The 25357-nt window shown below is 41.9% G+C and overlaps 1 protein-coding gene across 1 annotated transcript in view; it reads right to left on the bottom strand.

Moving 5' to 3' along the window:
• The window catches only part of gpc3 (glypican 3), a gene marked incomplete at both ends in the record, with an annotated part of 115336 nt that extends 89979 nt beyond the window's left edge, over nucleotides 1-25357 (bottom strand). The window contains 2 exons of the mRNA XM_083914828.1: nucleotides 13513-13674; nucleotides 25201-25357. Of these exons, the coding sequence (XP_083770954.1) occupies nucleotides 13513-13674; nucleotides 25201-25357 (319 nt within the window). The remainder of the gene's footprint in view (nucleotides 1-13512; nucleotides 13675-25200) is intronic.

Below are 25357 nucleotides of genomic sequence, written 5' to 3'. Positions count from 1 at the left end.
TGAGCCAACAATCATGATAGAACACGCCCTCAAATTTGATTATACACACAAGTTACCAACAAAATAAAATATATAATCAAAATGTATACATATTGTGGTGAATTTTGCTCCCAAAACACTTTTGCTAGTACTTTCTCCGTTTCCATGGAAACGTACTGTAAGAAGCTAGTCCTTTTTGAATGTTAGCTTTGTAGAGATCGTAACTGAATAAACACCACATATATAAACACAACCCAACACACAAGCTCAAACTTGTTCTATGATATCTGATGAAGAAAATTATGTTTCAATGGACAGATTTAAGCATTTTTTATGAGCAATTTCTACTCCCCTGTTGAGTCAGCCAGTCAACTTGAGCTAACGTTAGCTTGTTGAGATTGTGGGAATTCCCAAAACGGAATAAATACCTCACATACAGTAACCCACTTTCCCATGGGGTGGACAGATTTGGCTACAACGCCACACACATATAGGGTTAGCTTAAGCTAAATATAGCATCACCTTGCATCGACACACCAGCAGTGGATGTGATGTTACCCAAACCTTTTCAATAACAGAGAGCGTAGAAGACTAATCAAATCACCTTGTAAATACGTTGAAATCTTCTGCAAATTGGGCAATTAAGAAAAAAATAAATCAGTGTACTTAGGCCTGTAAATATTTGTTTGCTACATAAGCCTGTGAATGTTCTCATTCGTCCAGGTCATCGTTATCCCCAAAGCAATTTCAGTCAAAAGCAACTGGACTTGGTTATTTGTCTAGGAAGACGTTTCACCTCTCATCCAAGATGCTTCATCAGTTCATGTTCGCATCTGACCAGGCTGGGACTGGTCCAACTAAGGGCGCACTCACACTGTCCGCTCGTACCGTGCCCCGGGCTTTAGGGTACTTGTCCCCCCCTCCCTCTGCCCCCGCTGGCCAGCCTGTTTGTACTCACACTGCCTGGGCCTCGCACAAATGCTTCTTTCCTGTCCAAACGTCATCACGCGGTAACACATCACATGCATTGATTGACGTCATCGCGATGTGTGGCTTTGTTTACAAATCTTTCCATAGACCTCAGAGTTTTTGTGCGTCTTGTCGACTGTTTTTAAATATTTTCATTGTTGTTATATGTCCGCGCATGGTCCGTCTTTTTTTTTCTATGTCCGATCAGGCGCACATAAAATTATGTGTCTCTCAAACGGGCCGTGGACGGCCAGCTGGCCGCAGCTAGGCGCGGAGCAGTTGCACTCACACTGGTGAAACTAACTAGGCTTTACCCGTAAAACCTGTTAGGTCACGGTACGGTACGGTAGGACAGTGTGAGTGCGCCCTAACTGGTATGACGATCCAGGTATTTAACCTCTCACAAGGCCGATGATGTCACTGGAACCCTTTATGCTCCAAGTGCCAACGACCGTCGTTAGAGTGGCAGTCGTTGGTGGGAAGTTGGTTTCGACTTTGTTTGTGCTCTATTGAGTCTTAGCGACAGTCGTTGGAGTCACAGGAGGCCATTTGTGAACAGTTGTTCTTTGAGGTTAGATTGTTTGCTACATATTAGTAATATTTTGAGTGATGAACACAGTTTGTTGTCTTGCTAATTACAGCACCTTCTAAATTTCTAGTTGACCAATCAGATTGCTTGGTCTTATCTACTTGTTGTATAATATGTTATATACTGTACTGTATATATCTTATATGTTTTTACATCAAAATCTCCTCTTCCTTCAAAACCTAAATATATTCTTGATGACTCATCTTTTAGACAGGGGCAGAAATGGATATCCGATACATAAATGCATCCAATTTTAAATTTTAACTCCCTTGAAGGGTTAGGGTTAAATTTAAAAAATAGGTCATGTGTCATCCAAAATGAGTCAGTATGACTGTTCCTGACATTCAGCTGCCTCCCTTAGCTTCTGTAGCCTGACAATCTCACATTGAGCATTGATTTCAATGTTCTTCCTCTAAAAGAAATAAAGGTTTACTAACCATTCTAAGATTAACACGCACCAGCTTCAGAAGTTACTACTAGAAGTTGAAACACTTGTGTTTAACAACATTTAATGGGGAATTTGTATGCACAAAAATGGCTACAGCTTCCATGAAAATATATCGGCGACGGCGCAGATACTCACAGCATTGTAACTTGGCTGCTTCTTTTTAATGGACTCTCTGACATTTAAAACCACGACCACCAATCATCTAAGGCTTATAGGAAATGGTATTTGTTAAAGGAAGATAAAAACTACTGAAAAAGTACCATCCTTATCTAAAAATATGGAGGGAAGCACAAAACATTCTGTTGTTGTAGAGGTTAATGTCCTGGTTTTTTAGCCAGGCTTGCGGTGTGACAATGTCGCTCGCATGACTGAAATGTCTCAACAACTATAAGATATTCCAGTTCCCCTCAGGTCGAATTCTAATAACTTTGGGGATCCCTTAACTTTTCATCAAGCACATTTTCATGTCAACATTTATTTTATCCGATACTTTGGTTTATGACTAATGCAACACGCCCGCATACCTACAAGCACCATAGTTCGATTGCCATGACGACATGTCACTGTTCAATTTAACGTTTTGAAAAGGTCGTAGTTGTAAACACGTGGCTAACGTTGTGAAAGAACAGAACTACTTACCGTAAGTTTAGGCAACAAAGATACTTTTGTTAGGGTTAGGAACAGATTGGGAATGGGCTTAAAATGAGTCAGGAACGTAACTACGTAACATCTGTCACAGACTTTAAAAAAAGCCACTTGACTTTTGGTTCCACACAGGACACCAGGGTCGCGTTTCACAAAGCAGGTTTAGTGAAAACTAAACTAAAAGAGTCTGTAAACCCTGAAATGAGGGAAACTCTGAGTTTTCTGTTTCACAAAGGGAGGTAACTCAAACCAGAGAAAGAGGGGTAACTCTAGCCTGTTTCACAAAGAGAGGTAACTTAACCTCTCGGTCAGTTACCATGGTAACATGCTCTCTGAAACTAACCTGGTCGGGACCAGGTTTTTCTCAGAAAACCTTGAGTTTCTCTCTGTCTCCGCCCTCTTTCAGCCACACACGATATTTGATTTCCTCATTCATTCAGTCAGCGGGCGAGTTTTGGCGTAGTATAGTTCTGCTATAGTTCCGTCTGTTTTTTCAGAAAATCACTGCAAAAATCAGACATTAGAAGTTATATTAGGTGGCAGCTATTTCACTACCATGGCATGTCCTTTTGATAATGATCCCGTTGATATTACCAACGTGTTAGCATGCCAAAACTAGCCTCAACGAGTGGCTAGCATGGCTGTAGGCCCTTAGAGTAATTTAGTAGTAGTAGTAGTTGGTATGAGAACCACAGTCTTCTACTCGTGCTATTTCCCCTTAGCTACTCAGAGATGACAATACATGACTCTCACGACAGCAAGAGGTCACTTGTCAGGCAAGGGTGAACAGAGGACATTTTGGGGGATTGAACAAATGACAGAAGAGGTTAAATTTCGTTACTTGTTACATATTTATATTGTTGTAAATAAGCCATGAGATCCCAAAGATGTAAGTTAAGCCCTTCTGCCCTGTTCCACCCTGCCCTGACATGGTTGTTATGTCTGCATGGCTGAGCGCATGTTGCGTAAGTGTTTCAATATTTCATAGACAAAATAAAAAATGCATCTCTTTGAACTATAAGTGCATGGTTGGAGTAGGAGGAAGAGGGCAACTTGGTGGGGTCGCGAGGTGGGAGCAGCTTTAAAATAATAGAGGATGAGCAGAAATAAACTTCGCTTCTCAGTGCTGTGGCAGCCGTCTTATAATCTACCTATTCAGAGAATCTCTGTGCTTATATTATGATACCGCAACCTGAATTATGCTCAAACAACTTAGACCTGCAAGTGAACCGACTGCAGAGTGCACTTTTCCAAAGCGGTGGATGCTTTTCATAAACAAGGAGACCTTGAAGATTAATTCTGGAGCAGGTGTCCCATTCCACAACCTGCCAAACGCTGTGCACAAAGAAAATAGATTGACAAGCAAACACCTTCAGGTCTTGCTGGCCCCACAGAGATGAACTCAAATAACTTCAGATTGAAGGAGTGATAGCTTTGAGTAAAAGGGAGAGAGCACTTTTGCAGCTACAACACATCAGCACAAGGTTTTAGATGTATTCTGAATATGGCTGACCTGGAGTAAGGATAAATACAGTATAAACAAAGTGACATCGAAGAATAACCTCCATTTGGGTTAGTATGAAGACAAACGTGCACTTTCTCAAGCGCATCTTGTTAATAGATGTGGCTGCTCGAATGTGATCTTGCATTTGCATTGATTTAGCTCGCAGAAACGGCTTTGATTGAATAGAACTGTGGGCTTTTCTGAACAGCAGATTTGTATCATCCATTAAGTGGGAAAAAAAGTCCCACTTGATGTATGGAGAAGCTGGGTGATTCATTTAAAGCAGCTCATTAGCTCAGTATGAGCTGTGTTCATGTCAATATGCTGCTTTCACTCTTCACTCACTCCTCTTCTTCTTCCCTTTCCTTTTCTCCTCTCCTATTTCCTCTCCCCCTCTTTCCTTCCTTTCCTATGCTTTTATTCCCTTCATTCTTCTTTTCTTTCCTGTCTTCTTCTATGGCCTCTTTCCTTTCCTCCCCTATCCTCTTCCTTCACCTCCTCTCCTCTCCCCTCGCCTCATCCCCTCTACTCCAGTCTTCTTCTTTACTCTCCTCTATTCTCTATGCCTCTTCTCCTCTCCTCTACTCTCTTGCCTCTATTCCCATCTTCTTCACTCTCCTCTATGGCTCACCTCCTCTCCTCTCCTCTCCTCTCCTCCCATCTTCTTCACTCTCCTCTATCCTCTATGCTCCCTCCCCTCTCCTCTCGTCATCAGATGTTGAAAGAAACAAAGGCTCCTTCTCTCAGCTGGAGCTGGGAGGAGCTGTCAGTCCCTTCAGCTCTGTTTGATGATAGCATTTCAAATGACACTTTGATCCTCACTCCACACTGTTTGTTTTTCCTCTATGATGAAATTCAGCTCGAGAGGCAGGCAACAGGGCACATCATTAAAATGTGGCTCAAACACGAAGAGCCACGATCGTCCCACTCATGACAATTTTTTGACACAACAGTGTAAAGAACATGACAGGGTAGGTGGCGAAGGAAGAACAGAAATCATGGGTTCTCCCTGGATAACGCTGCGCTGAGGTGACACCAAAGCTCAGGCCTCTCTATAAAGGCTGAATGAGGAATAACTGAATCTAATGAGGCAGATCTGGCAGAGCTAAGTGTCGTCTTTGGTCAGAGTGAGCAAAGCACATTCCTGCCTTAAAGCTTGACAAAATATGTGAGTGACTATATTTGTAGAAGCAACTGCTAGTAAATTTTCGATTCAAATTCATGAAAGGTTGGTTTTTTTTTATCGACTAAGACATTGTTTTTCATAATAAAACATTCAAGGACACAAGATGAAACAGGTGCTGACGAAAAAGATGTATTCATACATTTTTACGGTTACTCTTTTTTATGTCTTTTCCTTTCATTTCTAAAACAACCTCTGAAGCAAAGCTAATCAATCCTCTTCACATGTGTTTTCAGAATGAATATAAACATAATACAAGGGCTCTTAATCTCAGTGGAGAAATCAGTCGTTGAGGAATAATGGTGGAAACGCCTATGTTGAAGTCTGAAAGAGTTGGCTGAGCATTCTGCCGCTGAAGATTTCAGCTGAAATCATATGCAAATATCCACCCCATGTGGTGCTGAATGGCTGACATATTATCAGCAGAGAGACAGACGTCGCACTTTTTTGGTTTGAGCGTGGTCAAATCAAAAGACAGGCACAATTCAAAAGGTGTACCGTAAAGCACGCGAGACAACAGGAGCACTTTAAGCAGGATGCCAGCCCTGCTGGGGATAGGACGCTGAGGCCACCCATGGAGACAGGAGCGCCTGGAATCGTACACAGAGCCCGCAGAGATAAGACAGACAGTTTGAAAAGCCAAACAATGAAAAATGAAAGCATGTTAAAATGAAGACTGAAAAAGTGAAATGATGCAGAGTAAGGGGTGATTTCATGTTCAGCTCTTTCAAAAGTCTCTCTAATTGGACCGTGGGTTAAATAAAGACCTTCCTTGCTTTGGTTTCCCCAGGTTACTAAGCTCCGCACCAAGTGCCTGTGATACTTCAGGTGAGAGTTTCTAGTCTGGCATCCCATCGTATTCAAATGGATCTAGGATGATCTCTATAGCCCTATTCGGATGGGATTAGTTTAATGTGGGGACGTGGGGTAAAATAGTCTTACCTCAGGACGACTGAAGTATAAATGGCCAATTCGTACGAGATTAAGAAATCCCTGTGTTCTACCAGAGGTGGGAGGGTTTACTGGATCTTAGCAATACGTCACCTCCCTGTCTCCGTGTGTGTGCTATGTAGCCTCTTCATATCACAGAACAGATAGAAATGATAATCTGAAAAAAAGTGATGAGTGCTTCTTCATGCGCCTCTATGCTCAAAAATATGTGGAAACTACGTATTGACGGGATGTGATGGAATATCAACATATGTTTTACAGAGGGTTGTGTTCGGGTGGGACCAGTATTACCTGAGGTATTTTTTCAGGACCGTTTTACAGAAGTAGAAAATCGCCTTCATTTTTACTGACATTCTCTGGAATAATTACTGAAATGGCACATTCGGACAGGGCTGACACCTGAAATGACCTTACCCCACATTAAACTAATCCCAGGGTCTTAAGACAGACATTATTTTGTTTTATGATTAAAAATGCTGTGACGTATACATCATTGCCATTGTCAATTAATAAATGAATTGCCAACTATTTTGTTGATCAATTCACCGGTTGTAGTACTTTTCATGGAAAAAGTAAAACTTTTTAACTTCTTAAATTTGAATAGTTTTCTCTATTCCTCTGTGACAGTAAACTGAATATCTTTGAGTTGTAAACAAAACAAGACATTTGAGGACGTCATCCTTGGCTTTGAGAAACACAGATCCACATTTTTCACCATTTTCTGATTTTAGAGATAAAACAACGAATCAATTAATACAGAAAATTATAGACTGATTATTGAAAATCAAAAGATGAAACTAATCGTTAGTTGCAGCTCTACGTGTCACATTAGCTTTTCGAATTAGCTTGGACAGACAAATGAAACAGAGTAGACACTTCAAATGAACAGAAAACACTATTTCTACTGCATATTTTAGGATAAGCTATGTGGTAAGTTTCTGTCTGGAACTAAATAGACGCTCCTGAAAATGTGACACATATTACACACATTAGGTTCACCTGCAGACCATGTCATCTTAATTCAGTGGCAAACTGCTCACAACATCGGATTTGTATTTGCCTTTTGTGATTCAGTGTCTCAAGTCAGACTGTCTCCCCAAGCAGCAGACTGGATAATGAGAGGAAATGCTAAGAAGGGTGGCGTCACCGGTGCATTTGCTGTACCTGGATGTTTTGGTGCTTACACTATGTGTCTATAGCAAATATTCTCCGTGGCTGTTCACTGCAAACAGACACTCTGACTTTTTCCCTTTGTGGCTCCAAAGCACCAAGAGAAACTCAGAACTCAAACAGACTGAGTGCTTCCCAGTATTACACTGCTTTATTAAGTATCAATCTGTACAACAGTTTGCCAGCCCAGCAGAGTGCTCAAAAAGTACCGAAAACCCCATTACAAGCAAACCAAGAAGTGACGCATAATGATAAAACACAGCAATTAAGTTCAAATCTAATTACGAATTGATAGAAGAAGATGCGGTAATGGCTGGTAAACCCCATCGTGTGTGGTAAACGATGCTCGAAGGAACCCATTGGACATAGCAAAACTGCCTCTCCCCATCATTAAGTTATCAGATTAGCCCGGGGCAGCAAGTAAACAACTTCAGACATCTCTCAGCAGGCATATATCCCACCAGTCCTCACTCTTATTGTATTACTCCGGGAAACTTCTCCAGAAGACAAAATGACTCCGTGGAGAGCGTGAGGCCGGGAATGATTATTGGAAAGCAGATGATGAGAAGAAGGGAGGAAAGGTCTGCTCGGGCCAGACGTCCGCAGCGCTCTGGATCGAGCGGATGGCTAACGAGCAGAGGGCAGTGAGATTTGATTTTGATTATTGGCTGCTGAATGGAGAGGCAGCTCGGGCCTGCCAGGTTCTGCATCATCCACTTCCTGCCACATCTCGTTTGGGTTACTGCCACGGTAAATGTCTATTCAGCACTATTGGAGACAAATGAGGGCAAACTTCTCAAGGTCAACAACCTCCACCAGGGCCACAGGGTCTGACATTCTAATTCCTTATACACTTAGAGTAATTAAAACCCGTCCAGAAGAAGAGGGGGAAGTCGATAGAATTTTTTGAGACTTCTAATGAGATGCTAATTTGTTGGCCCGCTAGGAATGAGGTATGAGGAATTCAAGGACACAAAAGGAGATTTATTCACACTTCTTTTGAGTGAACTTTTTCAATTACGGTGTGTGAGTGCACGCCCCTTATGGATATTCTGCAAGTTTGTTGAGCAATGTACGCCCTGGGTTGCCTGTTGTCTTTATATCTGATAAAAAAAAAAATAGATATCAGCATCCTTTCAAGCTTCTTCCAAACTCCCGCTCATTTGCAGAGCGTGGCCCCTGTGAGTTCAGAGTAAAGTGGAGAAAGCTCCCCTGCCTCGCAGCAATGAGTGAAGCCACATACAGATCGCCCTCATGCTGCCTGAAAGTAGTCCAAGTCAGACCTGTTTTCGAACACCCCACTGAGCCAGCCTTCTATGGACTCATTGAGTCATTCCAGGAGCACCAGGCTTGCTGTCCCACTTTTTCTTTTTCAGCAGATATCACACAGACTCTCTGATATCTGCACACACACACACACACCCTCACGCTGCTCAACTTTGCTCCCCACATTTTTGACTATATAAGCAATCGGGCCAACTCTGTCCTCTCATGTTTATTAATTGGGTTTGCTCTTTGGACTTGAGTGTGACTCCCCTCTGGGTGAAGACTGTTCCACAGGCTGCAGAGGATCATGGAGCTGTGATGAGGCCAGGCAGACAGCCGTGTGGTCTTGTTCTCTCCACCAGCGCTGCAGTCAAGAGAGGCTCTTTTTCTGATCATTTTACACAAGCACTGCACTGCAAAAAATCACCCAAATTCTGTCTGCACTGCCACTCAACCATGGTGGCTTTCAGATCTTACCCAGTAATAACCTCAACAAATCAGTTTTTTAAAAGATAAATAAAAGTCTGTCTCATTAACAAGAGGGGATGATGTAATTTCTAATCCGCAGGCTCAGGTTGAGCAGCAGAAGCACCGCTCTGAAGGACACTTCACCGGGGAAATAACAGCAATTAGAGCTGCCAATCACCTGTGAATGCCAGAAGATGGTTTTGGATGGGGTTTTGCTCTGTGGGGCAGTTACACAGAGGATACAGACAGAGAAGATGGGTGAGGAAGAGGGCATGGTACGAGATGTGCAGCATAATCACACAAACATAAATCTGAGCTTACGTCAGCAGAGCCACAGTGGGAGGACATTGTTATGGACTTGTTGCAGCCTTGAAGTAGAGCTGGGTGAGTTTACAATTCTGATCAACACAATGTAACACAATGAAAATGTTTAAAAGAACGTATCAGTTAAATTGTAAAATGTTGATACTGAATATATTTGGACAAAGTTCAGGCAGTCTATTGAATTTATTTCCCTACAATATCTGATCTTGCGAAACAATATACCTCACATGTACAGCGTTATTAAACGTTAAAATGGTGATATCTGGACACACAGCTTTTGGTTAGGGTTAGGGAAAGACGGTGGTCTTGGTCTCTGTACACCCACTTCAACCACCTCCTTATAAATTGCAGTTGTTTTCTATTTCTACACATTTTATTACACATGTAATTAGTAAAGTAATGTCATTACTATTGCATTGTGTAGTAAGTAATGAGTTATTGACTTCTCTCAAACAACCTCCTGACACTGGTACTTCCTGTGACAAGTAAACTCAGAGTAGTGCCCATCTGGGTACTCTCATGTCACCCTTACCACTGACCTCTTCAGACAAAACACTGCAATAACTTTCAGGTATCGAGTAATCTCTAGGCTGCTCAATGACGTGCAGCATCACATACTAATGCACTCTTTAGTAATATTGAACTCCATAATTTATATTCTCAGTTCAATTCTCAGCATCCACAAGATCGGCGTCTCATTTTAAAAGATTAGATATAAAGATGTGTCCTGCACAGGTTCACAGATTCTCATTTTGAACTAAATTGAACAACATCAGGCAATTGCGTGAGAGGCAATCACAGCACACCAGGGGAGATGATGATATCATCTCGCTAATATGAATCAAAATGAAATCCAAGAGACCTTCACATATCAGAGTGGATGCTGCAGTTTATCCATAGCATAGCATCTCCCTGGTTTACTAGAAAGAGATCAGCTCAGGCTCATTAGATTGGCAAATGGCATTATGAGAAAGTATGCGTAAGAGCCATGCATCATTAGAAATCCCTAATGCCGTACCTATTTCCTGGTATTGATCTTGAAAAAGCCTTGTGTTAAAGCAGCCTGTCATCGTACAGCTTAAAAGACAGAGATAGGCAGAGCCATTACTTTTTCTATTGTTTGGAGAACTTGACTTCAAAAGGGTGAAAACCTCTGGTGTAGTCTAAGCTTGGGAAAGCAGAGCAGGGCAGGTGGAGTTGGAGTTGGAAGGAGAGGGGGGATGCAGGGATAGAGAGAGCACTCTGAGATGGGAGACAGAGGAGTGGAAAGGGGAAGCCCTTTGATCTCTGGCAGAAGTGAGTGCAGAAGAAAAGAGACAGAGAGCAGCAAAGAAGATTGCAAACAAGGCATGCACTCAATTCCCAGTAGTAGCACCGACGCGAGAGGAAGAGACAGATGGAGGGAGAAAGTAGGAGTAAGAAAAGTCAAGTAGATTGAGTGAGACAGAGATGGAGAGAGAGGATGACAGGGTCAGAGACAAAGAGAAGAAAAAGAGGAGGGTGAAAATGAAGAAGAAGGAAACAGATAAGACCAGGATGTTAAAAGGATTTCAGCCTGGGGGCTGTTTGGAGAGTTTTCTCAAGCCCTATGCTAAAGCAATTAGCATTGAACCCCTTCTAGGAAAGTGCAGCCAAACCACAGCAGTAGTCTCTAACATAGTTAGTGTGCAACATCCAATTCAAGCAAACCCCACGGCCCCCATCAAACCTCAAGTTTTAATTGGCATGTCAGGATGGTGCCGCGTGTCACAGCCCATGAGGGTGTGCTCTCAAAAAGGTTGTCCCAGTGAGTCTGCACATCCCACTTCAAGTGGAAACCCCGAGACAGTAAACAGAGCTGCTGCGCTGGATTGAAAAGGCCTGTGCAGCATGATAACAAAAGCTCAACATTAAACACGAAAGGGATATTTCAAAACAGCTGTTGCAAATATGGCTGCACTGAGGAGGAAAAGTTGTGGACCCTGTTGTTTTCTGGGAGTTTACTTAGTTCTTTAAGTTTGCAACAGTTACTTTAAATTGAGGTTTTTGTTAAAAGTGAGCCAAAATTACGTTTGCTGTACAGTAGAAATCACAATATATTGGTGACATCAGCCACGATAAGCTACGGCTGTTTAATCAGACCAAGAGAGGGTGTAGCAGCAACACACTTGAGTGTACTGGATTGAGCAAAGGTGCATTCTGTCACTTGAGAATTCAACTTTTCAACTGTAAGAGGAAGATAGTGTTGTTTCCATGAGGGATGCACCGATCTGATATTAGGATCGGATTTCGGTACCAATATTGACAAATTAGCTGGATCGGGTATCGGATCATAAACCAGATACATGGGCCGATCCATTAAATGGTCGTGAGCTGCCAGTGCAGCATGCCTGCTGACTCACAGCCAGCATGTGGATGTAATGATACCTATGAAATTTCTGTACTTTTCAATGGCCTCACAGGAAAAATGGATTTCTTGTTTTGGTAGCTTCATGTTGTTTTTTAGTATCTTGACCAATGTTCACCCAGGCACTGAAGATTGACATCACATGATCATTTTCCTGTATGAAAGCAGGTACAATGGAGGAGATGTAGAAGATGTGGTTTCTGTGTCTTTCCAGATTGCTTCTCCTGTGTGTTTTAGTAAACAATTCAAAAATCATGTACACATACTCATTTGTGCTTCAGCACTTCAGTTAAATCATGTAACACACATCTGTTTTAGCTCTTCACGTAAATCATATAAATATCACACATCTCTGCTTTTAAGCATTTCATTTTTATGTCATATCATGGAGAATTCTAAGTTTCAATAAAACATGCTATTTTCTCTCTTCCTGTGATACACACATTTGCATTGAGTTTCACATTAAATTAATAGCTTTAGTAACTAAACTAAACCTCCTTTTCTTACACTATGTTACTTTTTAAAACACTACTGTCCACATGTGACATGTTTAATCATATATTTACCCCAGAAACAACTACTTTAAGTGGTTCAGTCTAACAAAGTGCATATTCATTATAAAAACTTTGCTTTATTACAGAGACTCACATGAGTAGATGGATACCACTCTTATGTCTGTACAGTAATTATTAGTTGACGCACGTCAATTAATGCTCTTAGTGCGTTTGGGCCTTAACAAGAAAGGTATTAAGAGCAGTTCCCAAGATGTCCAACTATTCCTTTCATAGAAAATCTTTGTTGCTGCTTTATTAAAGGTTTTCTCAAACACTTGAGAACTTTGAAGGAAACTTTGAGAAACTTTGGTTTAGCCAAGAATAAGGGAAAAGAGGGGAAAAGAGGAGGCTCAGAGCAGTTTCAGTTCTTGAAAGCGACAACTCAGCAAGGAAATGCTGATTTAATGGTGTCATACAGTTCCTGCTGACTTTTATAATATACCTGCTTCCAGCATTGTTAGATCAAGTGTCATTTCACTGTTCACTCATTCCCTCTCAGCAGTCACCTGCCTCCTGCACCATCATCATCGTGTTCTCAGCTGACAGCAGTTTTGACATTTTCTACGTCTCTCGCATCACTGTTGCACCGAGCTGTTACTCTGCATACATCCGTTAGCCACAATCACTCAAACCAGTCAGTCTCCTCTGACCTCTCATCTGTGAGTGCTTCCCAGGACCACTGCTGACTGGCGTTTTCCACTCTGTGAATAACAGTCATCACTGTCTGCAGTGCGCCAAACTCTCAGGAGGCTGTCACTTTCTGGAACAACATGTCTGGCACAGACAACAACACTACATCTAAAGTCACTTTAACCACACGTCTCCGCCATTTCTAACATTTAGTTGAACAGCAGCTGAGCGTCTCATCCCTGTCTGTGTGCATTATGCTTCTGCTTTATTTATATGTGACTCACAGTCTGGAGGAGTGAGCTGCTGGCATGTACAGGGATGTGGAGCCAAGAAAGTGCATACTGACCATGTTGATTTGAGAATGTCATATCGAGCATGTTTTTTCTCCATGCTAGTTAAAAAGAAAACACCTTGTCTATTTGAGGCATACTGTGGTCACCACTCACCTTGGAATATGGCGGCGTTCTGGATGATAATACGTTTGAGTTGAGCACTGACAACCTGCAGACCAGACTCCATGTTGCTGCGCGCAGCTACCTGATAGCGCTCCTCCATTTTCTTGGAACAGCAGGTCGGGCCTTTGGTTTGGCAAACCTGCAGATCCGCACCTGGCAGGAAATCAGCAGAGACAGAAGTGTGGATGAGGAGAGGGAAGGAGCTGCAAAGCCACTTTTGTTTAATGTTCAAAAAGTAGAAGCCCCTTCCTTCACACATAAAAGGTTCAGCTGCATCCTCTGCATGCTAAACGCAGAAAACACTATCAGATTCTGCCGCCTTAATGAGCCTGTGATCATTATGTAGAGTCTGTGTTATTTAGCTCGGCTGAAGTCAAAAATAAATTGCTGTTGAAAAAAAATATTCATTTTGAGGATGCACATTCAAGCAGTACACTGTAGCTGTGTTGTTCCCCCTCAGAGATCAATTTGGTCAACAGAAAGTTTCCCACCACTCCAGGCTACTCTTTTCACACAGAGGATTAAATAAAAGTATTTTTGAGGCACAAAGATGAAGGCCATGCGGGAGCAGTTCATAATGCAGAACCCGAACCCAAGCTTCATCATGCTTTCACTAAATATGTTGTTTTTTTTAAATAGCCATGAATAAGATTGAAGGTGATGAAACAACAATTCTGCACCTGGTGGCCACTGACATTACAGGCTGTTTACACAGATGAGGAATAATTGGATTCCCAGAGCTCTTTTGAAAGGTCCAGGTGTAAACCAGTGAAGGCAACACTAAGACTACAAGGATTTTTCATTGCTCCGATCACAGCCGTACACAACCGGATCAAAGAAAAGACTCCCTGAAGAAATTAGTTATATTTGACAAGTCTCCAGTGAGGAAGGCAATTAAGACTCCACAGTTACAACTGAGTCTGATCAAGGATAGCAAAGGTGGCTCAGCTGCTGCAACAGTGATGCTGAATAAACTGTAGTTCTGTGTGGTGATGCACTGGAGGACATCTTTTACAAAGAACCATTATTTCTTTTTTGTTATTTGGAGAACATGCTTCTATCCCAGTGTCATAGCAACGCTGTAAATCTCTTCTCATAGTAAGGGGAAGATATTAAACTGTAGCTCAAATAAAGTGTCTTTTAGTGACTCCTGAACTTAAATTGATGTTGCCGTTATCACAAAAAAAACCTCTGTTGAATGAGAAAGGTCCAGTGGAATACACACTTTCTAAACACAAGCTATAAATTTCCAGCTTAATTCCCAAATCACTCCTCTAAAACGATGCACATACAGACATCACGCCGACATAAATAGGGCACAACCATTTGATGTTTAAATACAAAGAGGAGCTCCCTCTCCTTCATGCTTCCTCTCTCTCTCTCTCTTTCTTTCCCATGTGGCTGTTGAAAGCTTCAGAGGAGGCTGCAGTCGTAACGTGCCAAGCTCCATCTAGGAGTTGTCTGCAGGATCTGCTGCCTGAGAGGCGTCAGTGACAAGGGCCTGATTGATAGCGTGGTAAACAAATGTCAGGGGAGTCTACTGGCTTCAGCTGCTGTTGGTCAAGATGCAGAGGATAAAGAGTCGGAAAGCAGGGACATTAACTTGGAGGGAGGGCTCAGATTGTAAATTTGTATGTGTCTAATATACACTGGAGATCAAAATTAGAGAACAAAGTATAAATTCTTGATCAGAATTTAAAAGAATATCCTCTGCTGCTATACCTCTGCTGTACTAGCATGTGTTTTAAATAACCAAGGCACTTCAACAAAAACCTTTATTTTGTGAATAAACAGTGAGCAAAATTAGAGAACAGTAACCATTGTGTCAGACGAGAAGATATAAACAATGTTTTCTTTTATAGGATTGAAAAATGAACAGGAAGTGTAGAGGCCACAGCTTTGAATGACTTCAGCACATCTGCGCCCACAGGACATCACTAGTTTCTCTCACTGCTCTGGTTTGATCTTGGTCCATTCTGACTCAGTCTCTTCCACAGTTCACTAACTGTACTGGATTTTCCAGAGATTTTCTATGGGGTTTAGATCTGGACTCTGCTCTGGTCATTTCATTATATCAACATCCTTAGCTTCAACAACTGTTTAACCCGTTTTACAGTGTGACAGGGGACATTGTCTTGAATGAAAATTGCAAATGATTGTGAGACAGTTGCAGTGAAGGTATTGCATGTTGCTGAAGGAGGTTCACATAAACATTTGATTTCACCCTAACATGTAGCTGTACAAGAGGCCCAACTCCTGCTGAAGGAAACATCCCCCAAAACAATGACATGACATTGCTCAAGATTAATTTATTTGGGTCTGATGGGAAACATTATGGTCAACGTCAGACTGAGGAAAGACTGAACCCAAAGTGTATGAAGTCAGTTAAATATGGAGGAGGAAGTGTCAGAGTCCAGATCTAAACCACATAGAGAATCTCTGGAAAATCCTTGGCAACAAAGTAAAGTCTATTAAACCCACTACAGTTACCGAACTGTAGAAGAGACTGAGTCAGAATGGACCAAGATCAAACCAGAGCAGTGAGAGAAACTAGTGATGTCCTGTGGGCGCAGATGTGCTGAAGTCATTCAAAGCTGTGGCCTCTACACTTCCTGTTCATTTTTCAATCCTATAAAAGAAAACATTGTTTACATCGTTTCTTCTGACACAATGGTTACTGTTCTCTAATTTTGCTCACTGTTTATTCGCAGAATAAAGGTTTTTGTTGAAGTGCCTAGGTTATTTAAAAAACATGTTAGTACAGCAGTGGTATAGCCACAGCGGATATTCTGAACAATGAAAACGAACAATATTTTAGAATAAATCAAGTATTAATACGTTGTTCTCTAATTTTGATCTCCAGTATATATACATGTATATGAAAAGTCTTGATAACAAGCATGTCAAAAGACAGAAGAAAGGCTTTTGTTGAGATGGAGGGTTTATCTTAATATGGAAAGGGAATCTCCCTATTGGTTTGAGGATTTGTCTTTTTGAGCTCTTCAAACAATAGATCCTGAGAAACAAAGCTCAGACTGTAACAATAAAAAGCAGCAGGCATGGAGGGAAGTTAAACTAGCAGGAGATGCAAGAGAGTGACAGTCTTGATAATTAAGCACAACTGGGGAGGCGAAACAGAGAACAGGTTCGGCCAACTCCCCGGCAGCGCACTCCTGGCGACCATCAGGGTTTAAAGCCTAATGAGTGAAACAGGCAATAAAACTGTCACACAGCACCTTTTGTATGCATACTGACAAGCTTAATATCTTAAATCAATACCGACAAAGGACTCCTGACAGATAAGATCAAGCTCATTTCAAGCTGCAGGGGCAGAATTATTAAGCTGTCAATAGCACCATAGGTGAGGTGAGCGTGGTCGGTGCATGAAAGAGACAGGGATTTGGCAATTATCTCCGGTGAAACAGACAGTTTCATCTGCACGTTTGTCGTTTTGCAGATGATAAATGTCTTTCATTACAGAAGTTCCACTGCAGTGACGAATAAGTGAAGGATTCGACAGGAAAATGATTCCCCGTAGAGTTTCACAAATAATAAAATCACACAGTCTAAATAAAGCCTTCTTTCTGACTGACAGATCGCTTGGGAATAAGCTTCCTGCTTCTCCTCTTTGCTTTAGGCTCAGCTCTCTTCCTCCTCCCTGCTCTCTTTTTTATATTCCTTGTCATCCCTGCACAGTTTTGTTCCGAGCTTGTTTCACTTCACCTACCTTGAGCTTAATAGCTACCGGGCACTGAAAACACCTTTCCATCAGTCTGTTATTGGTTAATTAGTTGATTTTTGTGTCCCGATGGCCTCGCTCTCAAACAACATGAAGAGAGACAAGGTGCAAGGCGAGGAGCAATTTAGATGTAAATTTCCCCAACATACAAACTCAGTCCAAGGTGACGCCTTTGAATCATTACCTACTTTCAATCAATACTCTGAAATGAAGGGTTGATTCAACATGTAGAACAGCTGCCGTTTTCACGAGTGTCAAGGTCTTTCAAATGCTTATTTTTAATAACTAATTTCTCGCCCTTCGGTTCGTCACTGCCTTCACTGACGATCCTTCGCTGCTTTCATGATGTGAAGTTGCTGTTGAAGTGCCAAGGGTGAAAACTCCAGCAGGGGCTCAACAGTCCTGTGTACACACAGAAAGGAGTCCCCCTCCTTTACATCTTTAACAAGGACTCCAAGCCAAGGGAACAGGGACCAGCCACACGTTTCCTAGCACCAATTAGAAAGCTATCACTATGCAAGTTTAATGATGGAGACCATGGGGGGAAAACAAGTTGTATTAAGATATAGAATATGTTAAAAGCTGTTCATTATGAGCATAAATTATACATCGACTACCAGTGTTGAGTGGAAGCATGTGGGACTCCTCGGCTTCCTCTCCAGGGCAAAATAAGCCAGTGTCACTTTGTAGAGACAATAAAAGAAATGAACATGGCGCAGTTTTCAACCAACCTAAGGAATAATAATATCATTAGCTACTAGGGATTACAATTGTTTTAAGTATTTTCAGTGCTTTGCTGACTGCTCTACTTTAAACCGTTTGATGAAGCAATAACTTGAAAGCTGGAAGCATGAATGTGAGAGAGCCTGATCCTCTTTTTTTTTTAAAGCGTACACAAAACAATGAGGCAAGTGCCCGTCATTAAATAGGGATGTTTCACAAAAGGAAAGCTGAATGATACAAAACACAAAAAGACCTCTCGCCGCAAGTCAAACTGATCCACCTATTAGTCGTGTCTGGTGTGATCTCAACAGGAGCGTTCTTCTTTGTTGTTCAGTTTTATAATGATAAACAATAAGCCCCGCTGACCTGACCCTACAGCCAATTACTGAGGAGTCCACATCTCCAGGTCCTTTTTCTGGCGTCCTGCTGAGCAATATCAAACAACATGAAACTAAAGCCCCTTTCCCACATGCACTGCAACCCTAAACCTGTCTAGACACTACCCGGAAGGGGCTGTATGTGAGAATGCAAATGTCCGATTCCATTACTCTGCCAGCTCCATAGGACGAAGTCTCTGTAGTGTCCGATTGAGCCCAAAGTTTGAGAACTGCCAGCGAGCGAGGGGACGTGTTGATGACGTTTCTATTATGTGGTTCAGGCTTAACCAAAAGAAAAAAAATATCCGTGGGTGAAGAAAAAGGGTGATTTACACAAAGACACCAACGATAATGTCTAACTGGGGAGACGATGAGATTCGGGGAACTTTTGTCAGTAAGGGCCGATGCCAAAATGGTCAAAATTCAAGGTACAGACAGAGAACTGGCCACATGAACGCGGTACAATCCACATAATTTCCTGCCTCCTGAACGCTCTACCCAGGCGCCACTCTTCTCCTTAACTAAATGAAGTATTGTAATGAAGTGTGCTAATAACAACCTGTGAAGGAAAAGCATATTCTATACTTATTTGTCTTGTTGAACAGGAAAATCGTCTGAATTCAAGTTGCTCTCTTTCAACAAACTAAGATGTTAGCTTAATTACCTTAGTTCATTCATCAAAACACACTCACCAAAAGCATCTCAGTTAGTCTTTCCACTGTTCAACAATCACCAACTCTGATTTGGTTGAACTAAATCCTTAATTCATGGGCCAATGATGTGAAAATATGCTGGCTTCCTCCGCAGTCTGATGAGCAGCTGTTAACGGGAGCTCTATGAGCGCTCAGCAGCGGCTCGTTCTTAGTATTATTATACAAATAAAACTAGAAAGGCCCCAAAAAAATCAAATCACTCTTAAAAACTACAATTGCCGATGCACAAAGTTATTTCTCTCCAATTGGCCAACCCTAATTTCCAGTAAGTGAGAAAGCATCTGACACGGACAATCTCCTGTTGAGTGCTAGGTTTGAAAGGGAAACTCGGGACAATGTCCTCATCTGATTCCGTGCACATTGTCCGATGTTCATATGAGAAAACAGCTCATAAGTTTCAGCTCAGTGGAGAAAAAAAGAAAGTTTGCAGGACCATTGTTGTGGATTTTGTGTTGAAATAAGTGGCAGCTGTCAGCCCAGCCTCGAGCAAACTAGTACTATTCTTCCATTTAGTGAGAATCTGATGCTGCTCTCATGAATCAGGTCAGCATGCTGCTGTCAGAGATCCACCACATCCTCCGCTCAAACCAACCGCTGACACTGATGGAGCTGCTTTCACACTCATGTCCTGGGGTAAGTGCTCAGCGCTGCTCGAGCGCCTCTCTCACACATATATGACTACGAGATGGAGTGAACTGACACCCAGCCTCCGTTTCACCTTCAGACACTACAACCACCCACTGCAACAGCCGCAACAAAGACATGAGTGGTCCTCTTACAGCACAGTTTGCTTTTTTCACATCTCCACTGTAATGTTGTTACCTCTTTTGAATCATGTTGGCAGAAAGAAAAACTCGTGTATTTTGGTGTTTTGCCCCCTGGCACCACATGCAGCAGTATTAGAATTCTGCTCTGCCTTCCTGCGGACATCTCTCTGAATCAGCCACCTCCCCCACACCATACACCATATCAATACAGGCTACTGCACGGCTCCCCGGCTATCACATACACACGCACACACACACACACACACACACACACACACACACACACACACACACACACACACACACACACACACACACACACACACACACACACACACACACACAGAAAGTGATATTTCCTCAGTCAAATCACAGCAAGCCATCCACAACATTTAAATTCATCAATCTTTCATTAGCTGTATGCCTCACTGAAGAACTGTTACATTAGGCTGCACAGCGAGCCCCCTGCTTCGCATTTACTCGCCAAATTTTAAGCAATCACAAAGTTAAGAACAATTACAGCAGATGTAACTGTGGCTGAAACCCTTCAACTGATTCTGTATAAATTAATGACAAAAATGTTTTATGGATGACCCAAAAATCGGACCAAAAGTGGACTAAATATATGAGGTGACTGCATAGTTCATGCTTTTGCAGAATGTAAAACAAAGGCTCATTAAGTCAAAAGTGGAGGAGCTAGGATTTATGGAAATCCTAAAGTACAAGCCTGATGCCATAACTCTGTCTCAGTCAGGATATTACTTTTTAAATTTTCATGCATTGCTTAAATATTGTCTGGAATGATGAAAGACATTTCAATGTCACACTGGATATAAAAGATAGTATGAAATAGTGGAAACACACCTAGAAAGTTGAATATGTGTCACTTTTTGAAGAAAGCCCATGAAAAACCTAGAGTTTACTTTTCTTTAGAATAGAATGTGACTTTGCACATTTTTGAGAATAATGAAACGATGAAGCAAGAGCTGCTTGAATATGTGGATGTGTGAATCTACAGAGAAATCCTGAATATAGTAGTGCGTGTAAGAAGCATTGAATGATTACTTTTGATGATGCAATGTTTGGTAATGCAACTATTTTTGCATTACTGAAAAACATTAAATCGATACAACATTATTCCAGTGGTTCCCAACCATGGGTTCGGGGCCTCCACACAGTCACAAGAGAAATCTGAAGGGTCCCAAGATGATTAACAGAAAACGAAATCAGAAAATAAATGGGCCTGCATGTGCTAACGTTACGTAAAAGTGTGTTTATTTTGTCAGACTTCCCTCTAATGTTTCTTCTTCTGAATTACTGGATAACTTTACTCCTGAAAATTATCCATATAATGCGAAAACAAAACAACAAAACAACAACACTGGTTGAAGTGATCCCAACCGGATACATAATAGTCATTACAGTATATTGGTCATGCTAAATTCTGCCAGAATACTGCTAAATATGCATAAGAGAATGGGTTTATGGATATACTGTATATTTTTAGGACAGATGGACCATTATTGGGTCACTAATGTGTGTTTTGCGACTTCAATTATAATGAACCTATAGAAATCCAATCAAAGAATCTGAATTTTTTATATAAGTCACACACTGCCAACGACCCTGCATAAAACATTAACCTATCTGCAACTCAGCGCTGATTGCCCGTGCCTCTCCCTCCTCCTCTGTTGGCACCTACAGTAACGTTATATGAAAGCGAGTCGAGAGCCCCGTGGTGTGTGTGAGTCTTAGGGCCCATCCACTCAAAGATGCATTTTGCTGTAACCACAAACGTTTTTTTTTTATAGTTTTGGCCTTTCATCCACACGGAGGTGTGATGGGAGCCAGAAACCGCTTTTTTCGGAAACCTGGTCCCAGAGTGAATTACAAAAAAACGCAGCTCTTGCATTGTCGTGTGGACAGTGAATCCGCCTATTTCGTGAAGCGATGATGTCATCGTCCCACCTCTCGACCCGACCTCTTATCCCACCACCTCTTACCCCACAATGTCACATGACAACAACGACACCATGGCAGACTACATGCTTGTGTTCTTGCTGCAGAAGCTACTAAGCCTATTAGGTTTACTACAGTTCACTCCTTCTTGTTGTTGTGTTGGGTTTGTATACAGGGCGCAATCTTTATGCACGTGCTCTGTCTCTTCTTCTCCGTTTTTGGTGTATTTCTGTGGCAGAGTTACAGCGCCATATATAGGCCTGGTATGTCAACTACAGTGTTTTTGCCCGCGTTAAGGGTTTTGTGTGGACACAGATATTCTTGAGATGAGGCCGTGTGGACGGAAAACTTTTTAAAGCCCCTGAACACCCACACCGGTGTTTTCAGTCATTTTAGCTGATTAGACCTCTGCTTGGGTTGAAGGTGGGCGGGGCTTTGATTAAAATTTGATGTAAATTTACGAGGCCATAAATGTCCGTCTACCACTAAGAATGAACAGCAGGTGAAACAAAGCTAACAGGAAGCACTCTGGAAGACTCTGACAGATGTCAGTCAATCACAGTAGACACACCCACACAGCCCTATGAAGAGGGCTATTTAACTAGGTTAACTCAAAACACCTGTGTGGGTGTTCAGGGGCTTTAAGAACAACAGAGGGAAGATCCTTTTTAATCATGTGGACGTAGGCTACTCTAAAAGTCATTACAGTAAAGTAGCAGCAAGAGGGACTCTGCATTTCATAGGCTACATTGTTGATACTTCAAGCTAACTACCAATACACTCAATTAACTAGCAACCGGAGCAGCTCGTACATTTGTCTGACTAGCTTAGCGACTAACCGCTACGCGACTTGAGTCAGGCTCAGGCAAACACACACACAAATAGTAGCGTGTAAACTAATTAACAGATATTAAATACAGAAAAGTGTGAATTGGTGTCTTAACCTGCTGCTAATATTTATCCTCAATGTTCCTGCCCCACGACCAAAAACAACAGGGGTCACTGACTGATAGCTTTTAGGCTAACCATTCAAAACAGTTAAACTAAAGGCACAATCTGTTTTGTTTTGGGTTTTTTTTTATTTAAAATGGAGTTTAAGCTGCTGTTTGCAAAATTCTTTTCGGTTTAATTGCCTTGCCCTGAATTATTTTCAGTAATATTATTTATAACATATTCACCCCTTACACCTACATTATGTCTTCCCATGTAGGCTGAACAGTTTGCAAATGTTTGGAGTGTATAAGAGAGGCACTGGTTAGTTATGTCATCCTATATCAATCATATTGTCTATAGAACTGTGTAACAGGTGCCTCAATTCATTTTTTTACACGTCAATCTATTGGACAACTCATAATAACCTGCGTATAGTTTACGCAAAAAAATGCATCTAAGATTCTATCAGTAGTTGCAAAATCGATTTTATTCTCCTTCAATTATTTTTCCTCTTCTGACCATGATCAAAACCCTGTTTGTATAAATGTAGCCTGCTGAGGTAGTAACCTCTCTCTCTGCCACAAATTAATTTGATAAAGATGATAAATTACAAAAATTGTCATTTAAATGTACTGATTCTTACAGCAAATCAGGAAAATAAGTGTTATATGGGCTATATGCATAAACAAAAATGTATTAATTTTGTTTGCCAGAAAGTCATGCTTATGGTCACTTAAATCCAGAGGGGTGTTAACCCGTGTTAGGCTGAACAAACTGTTAAATGATTATGTTATTTGTTTTACTTTGGGATGATAGTGCTGAATGTTATTTCCTTTAAACAGATTTTAGTTTTTTTGATCCGTCTCCAGGATCTAAAACATAACAAATCTGTGTTCTACACTAATCTGAAAATCTAGTATTTACGACGCATATTAATGTGGTGCTTCATCATCGGTCACTTGATAAAGCACTTTACTACCCGCTCACTTAATAAACCCAGTGATTAATCTGCAACAGTGGTAGCCGTGAGCATCAGGGGAATATGTAAACCAAACTACCTCTTAACTGGCCAGGATGAATTGTCCTGTGGCTGACTGGTGGATTGATTTCCAGTGATTTCCAGTTCTGAGCTGCCTGGTGTGCAGGGTGCCCAGCTCAGACTGATCCCTGAGTGAAGGTGCACAGCTGGGCTGCTGTGCCTCTGATTTGTTGGGGCGGAGGGGTAAATATTTTCTCTTGGCCTGCTACGACGTATCTGGCAGATAAAATGCTTGATGGCCTTGGTGGAGGAGGCGTGATTAAAGATTGATATGCTCTGAGACATGTAGGGCTCAGTGGTTTGAACTGCAAGATAGGAGATTAATGCAAGGTAGCATGACATAGTTCCTGCTGTTTGATTTGAATCATTTTGTGATTCTTTACGCACTCCCGTGGTCACGGAGCATTTACATTATTTGGTATACCTCTTCAGATGGGAGTGAAGTGCATGTGTGTATGCATGTGCGTTTGCGTGTGCATGTTGGTGTGTGTGAGAGAGGATCGAATGCTGAGAATGCATGCGTACCTGGAGCACTTCCCTGTGCTGACATGACACTATAACACCCAATTAACATTTGCAGCTGGCTGTGATTCGGCCCCACCACACGAGATGGGTTTGCATTTACATACTGAATCAGAATGCAACAGGCTCAGTGCACAAACATGCTGTGTTCTGCAAAACAGGGTGCAAGGTTAGTTGTTCCTGCATCCCATGAACACCTGAATTATTTCACCAGCATCTTTTTCTCACGTCTGAGTCACTTTTCCTTTCCTCCTCCGAGGCCGAATCACTGAGCATTTGAGCCACGGGAAACCAAAACGATCCCTCTGGATAACATTATCTGTTTCCAGGCTGGTAATATTTCACATCACATCACCTATATTCTGTGACTGAAAGAGGGCTGATCTTTTTCCTGTGTGCAGTCCATCATCACCTACTGTACAAAAACACTCAAACTTAGCAAAGGATTCAAACCCACATAACAAATACAGAATGCAGAAGATGCAAACATCTGCTTCAAATGTTAACTGACCAGGTCAAAGTTGGGTTTCTTGGCTCCGTGTTTGGATCAATACTGGAGCCAATCGATTCTGTGCTTTATTATTTAACAGTTAACTGGTGGCTTATATAATTCAACCTGCAATCTTAACAAGATACTTAACTGGACAATAGATTTTTCTCAGATCAGGTTTGTGTTGAGCCAGCGGGATGGAGTGTGTGTGTGTGCGCGTGTGTGCCCTGATACTAAAGAAGTCAGCAGCCTTGAAGGCTCGACGGCGATAAAGAACCGTGACGTTAACGTCCGCTGAAACTGTGCTTACAGTAGAAATCTGTTTAAGCTCACAGACAATCAAGGATGCAGCTACCACTCATCATGCGTAAAAACCTCTGGAGCTACGTGCACAAGCTTGGAGTTGATGACAGTTACCTGACACCGGGGTCTCGGGGACCCACTTGGAGCCCGGATGCAGAGACTGAAACACTGTGCGCACCTCCTGGCACGTTGTCACCTGTCCGCCGGGCAGGGGGAACAGCTGGAGGAAGGCGCACAGAAAGAGCGCGCTGTGGACTGATGGAGCGGGCAT

The sequence above is a fragment of the Echiichthys vipera genome (assembly GCF_963691815.1).
Source record: "Echiichthys vipera genome assembly, chromosome: 6".
NCBI classification, from domain to species: Eukaryota; Metazoa; Chordata; class Actinopteri; order Perciformes; family Trachinidae; genus Echiichthys; species Echiichthys vipera.
The sequence above is the reverse complement of the archived record's forward strand: the minus strand, read 5'-3'. Positions and strand labels throughout refer to the sequence as shown.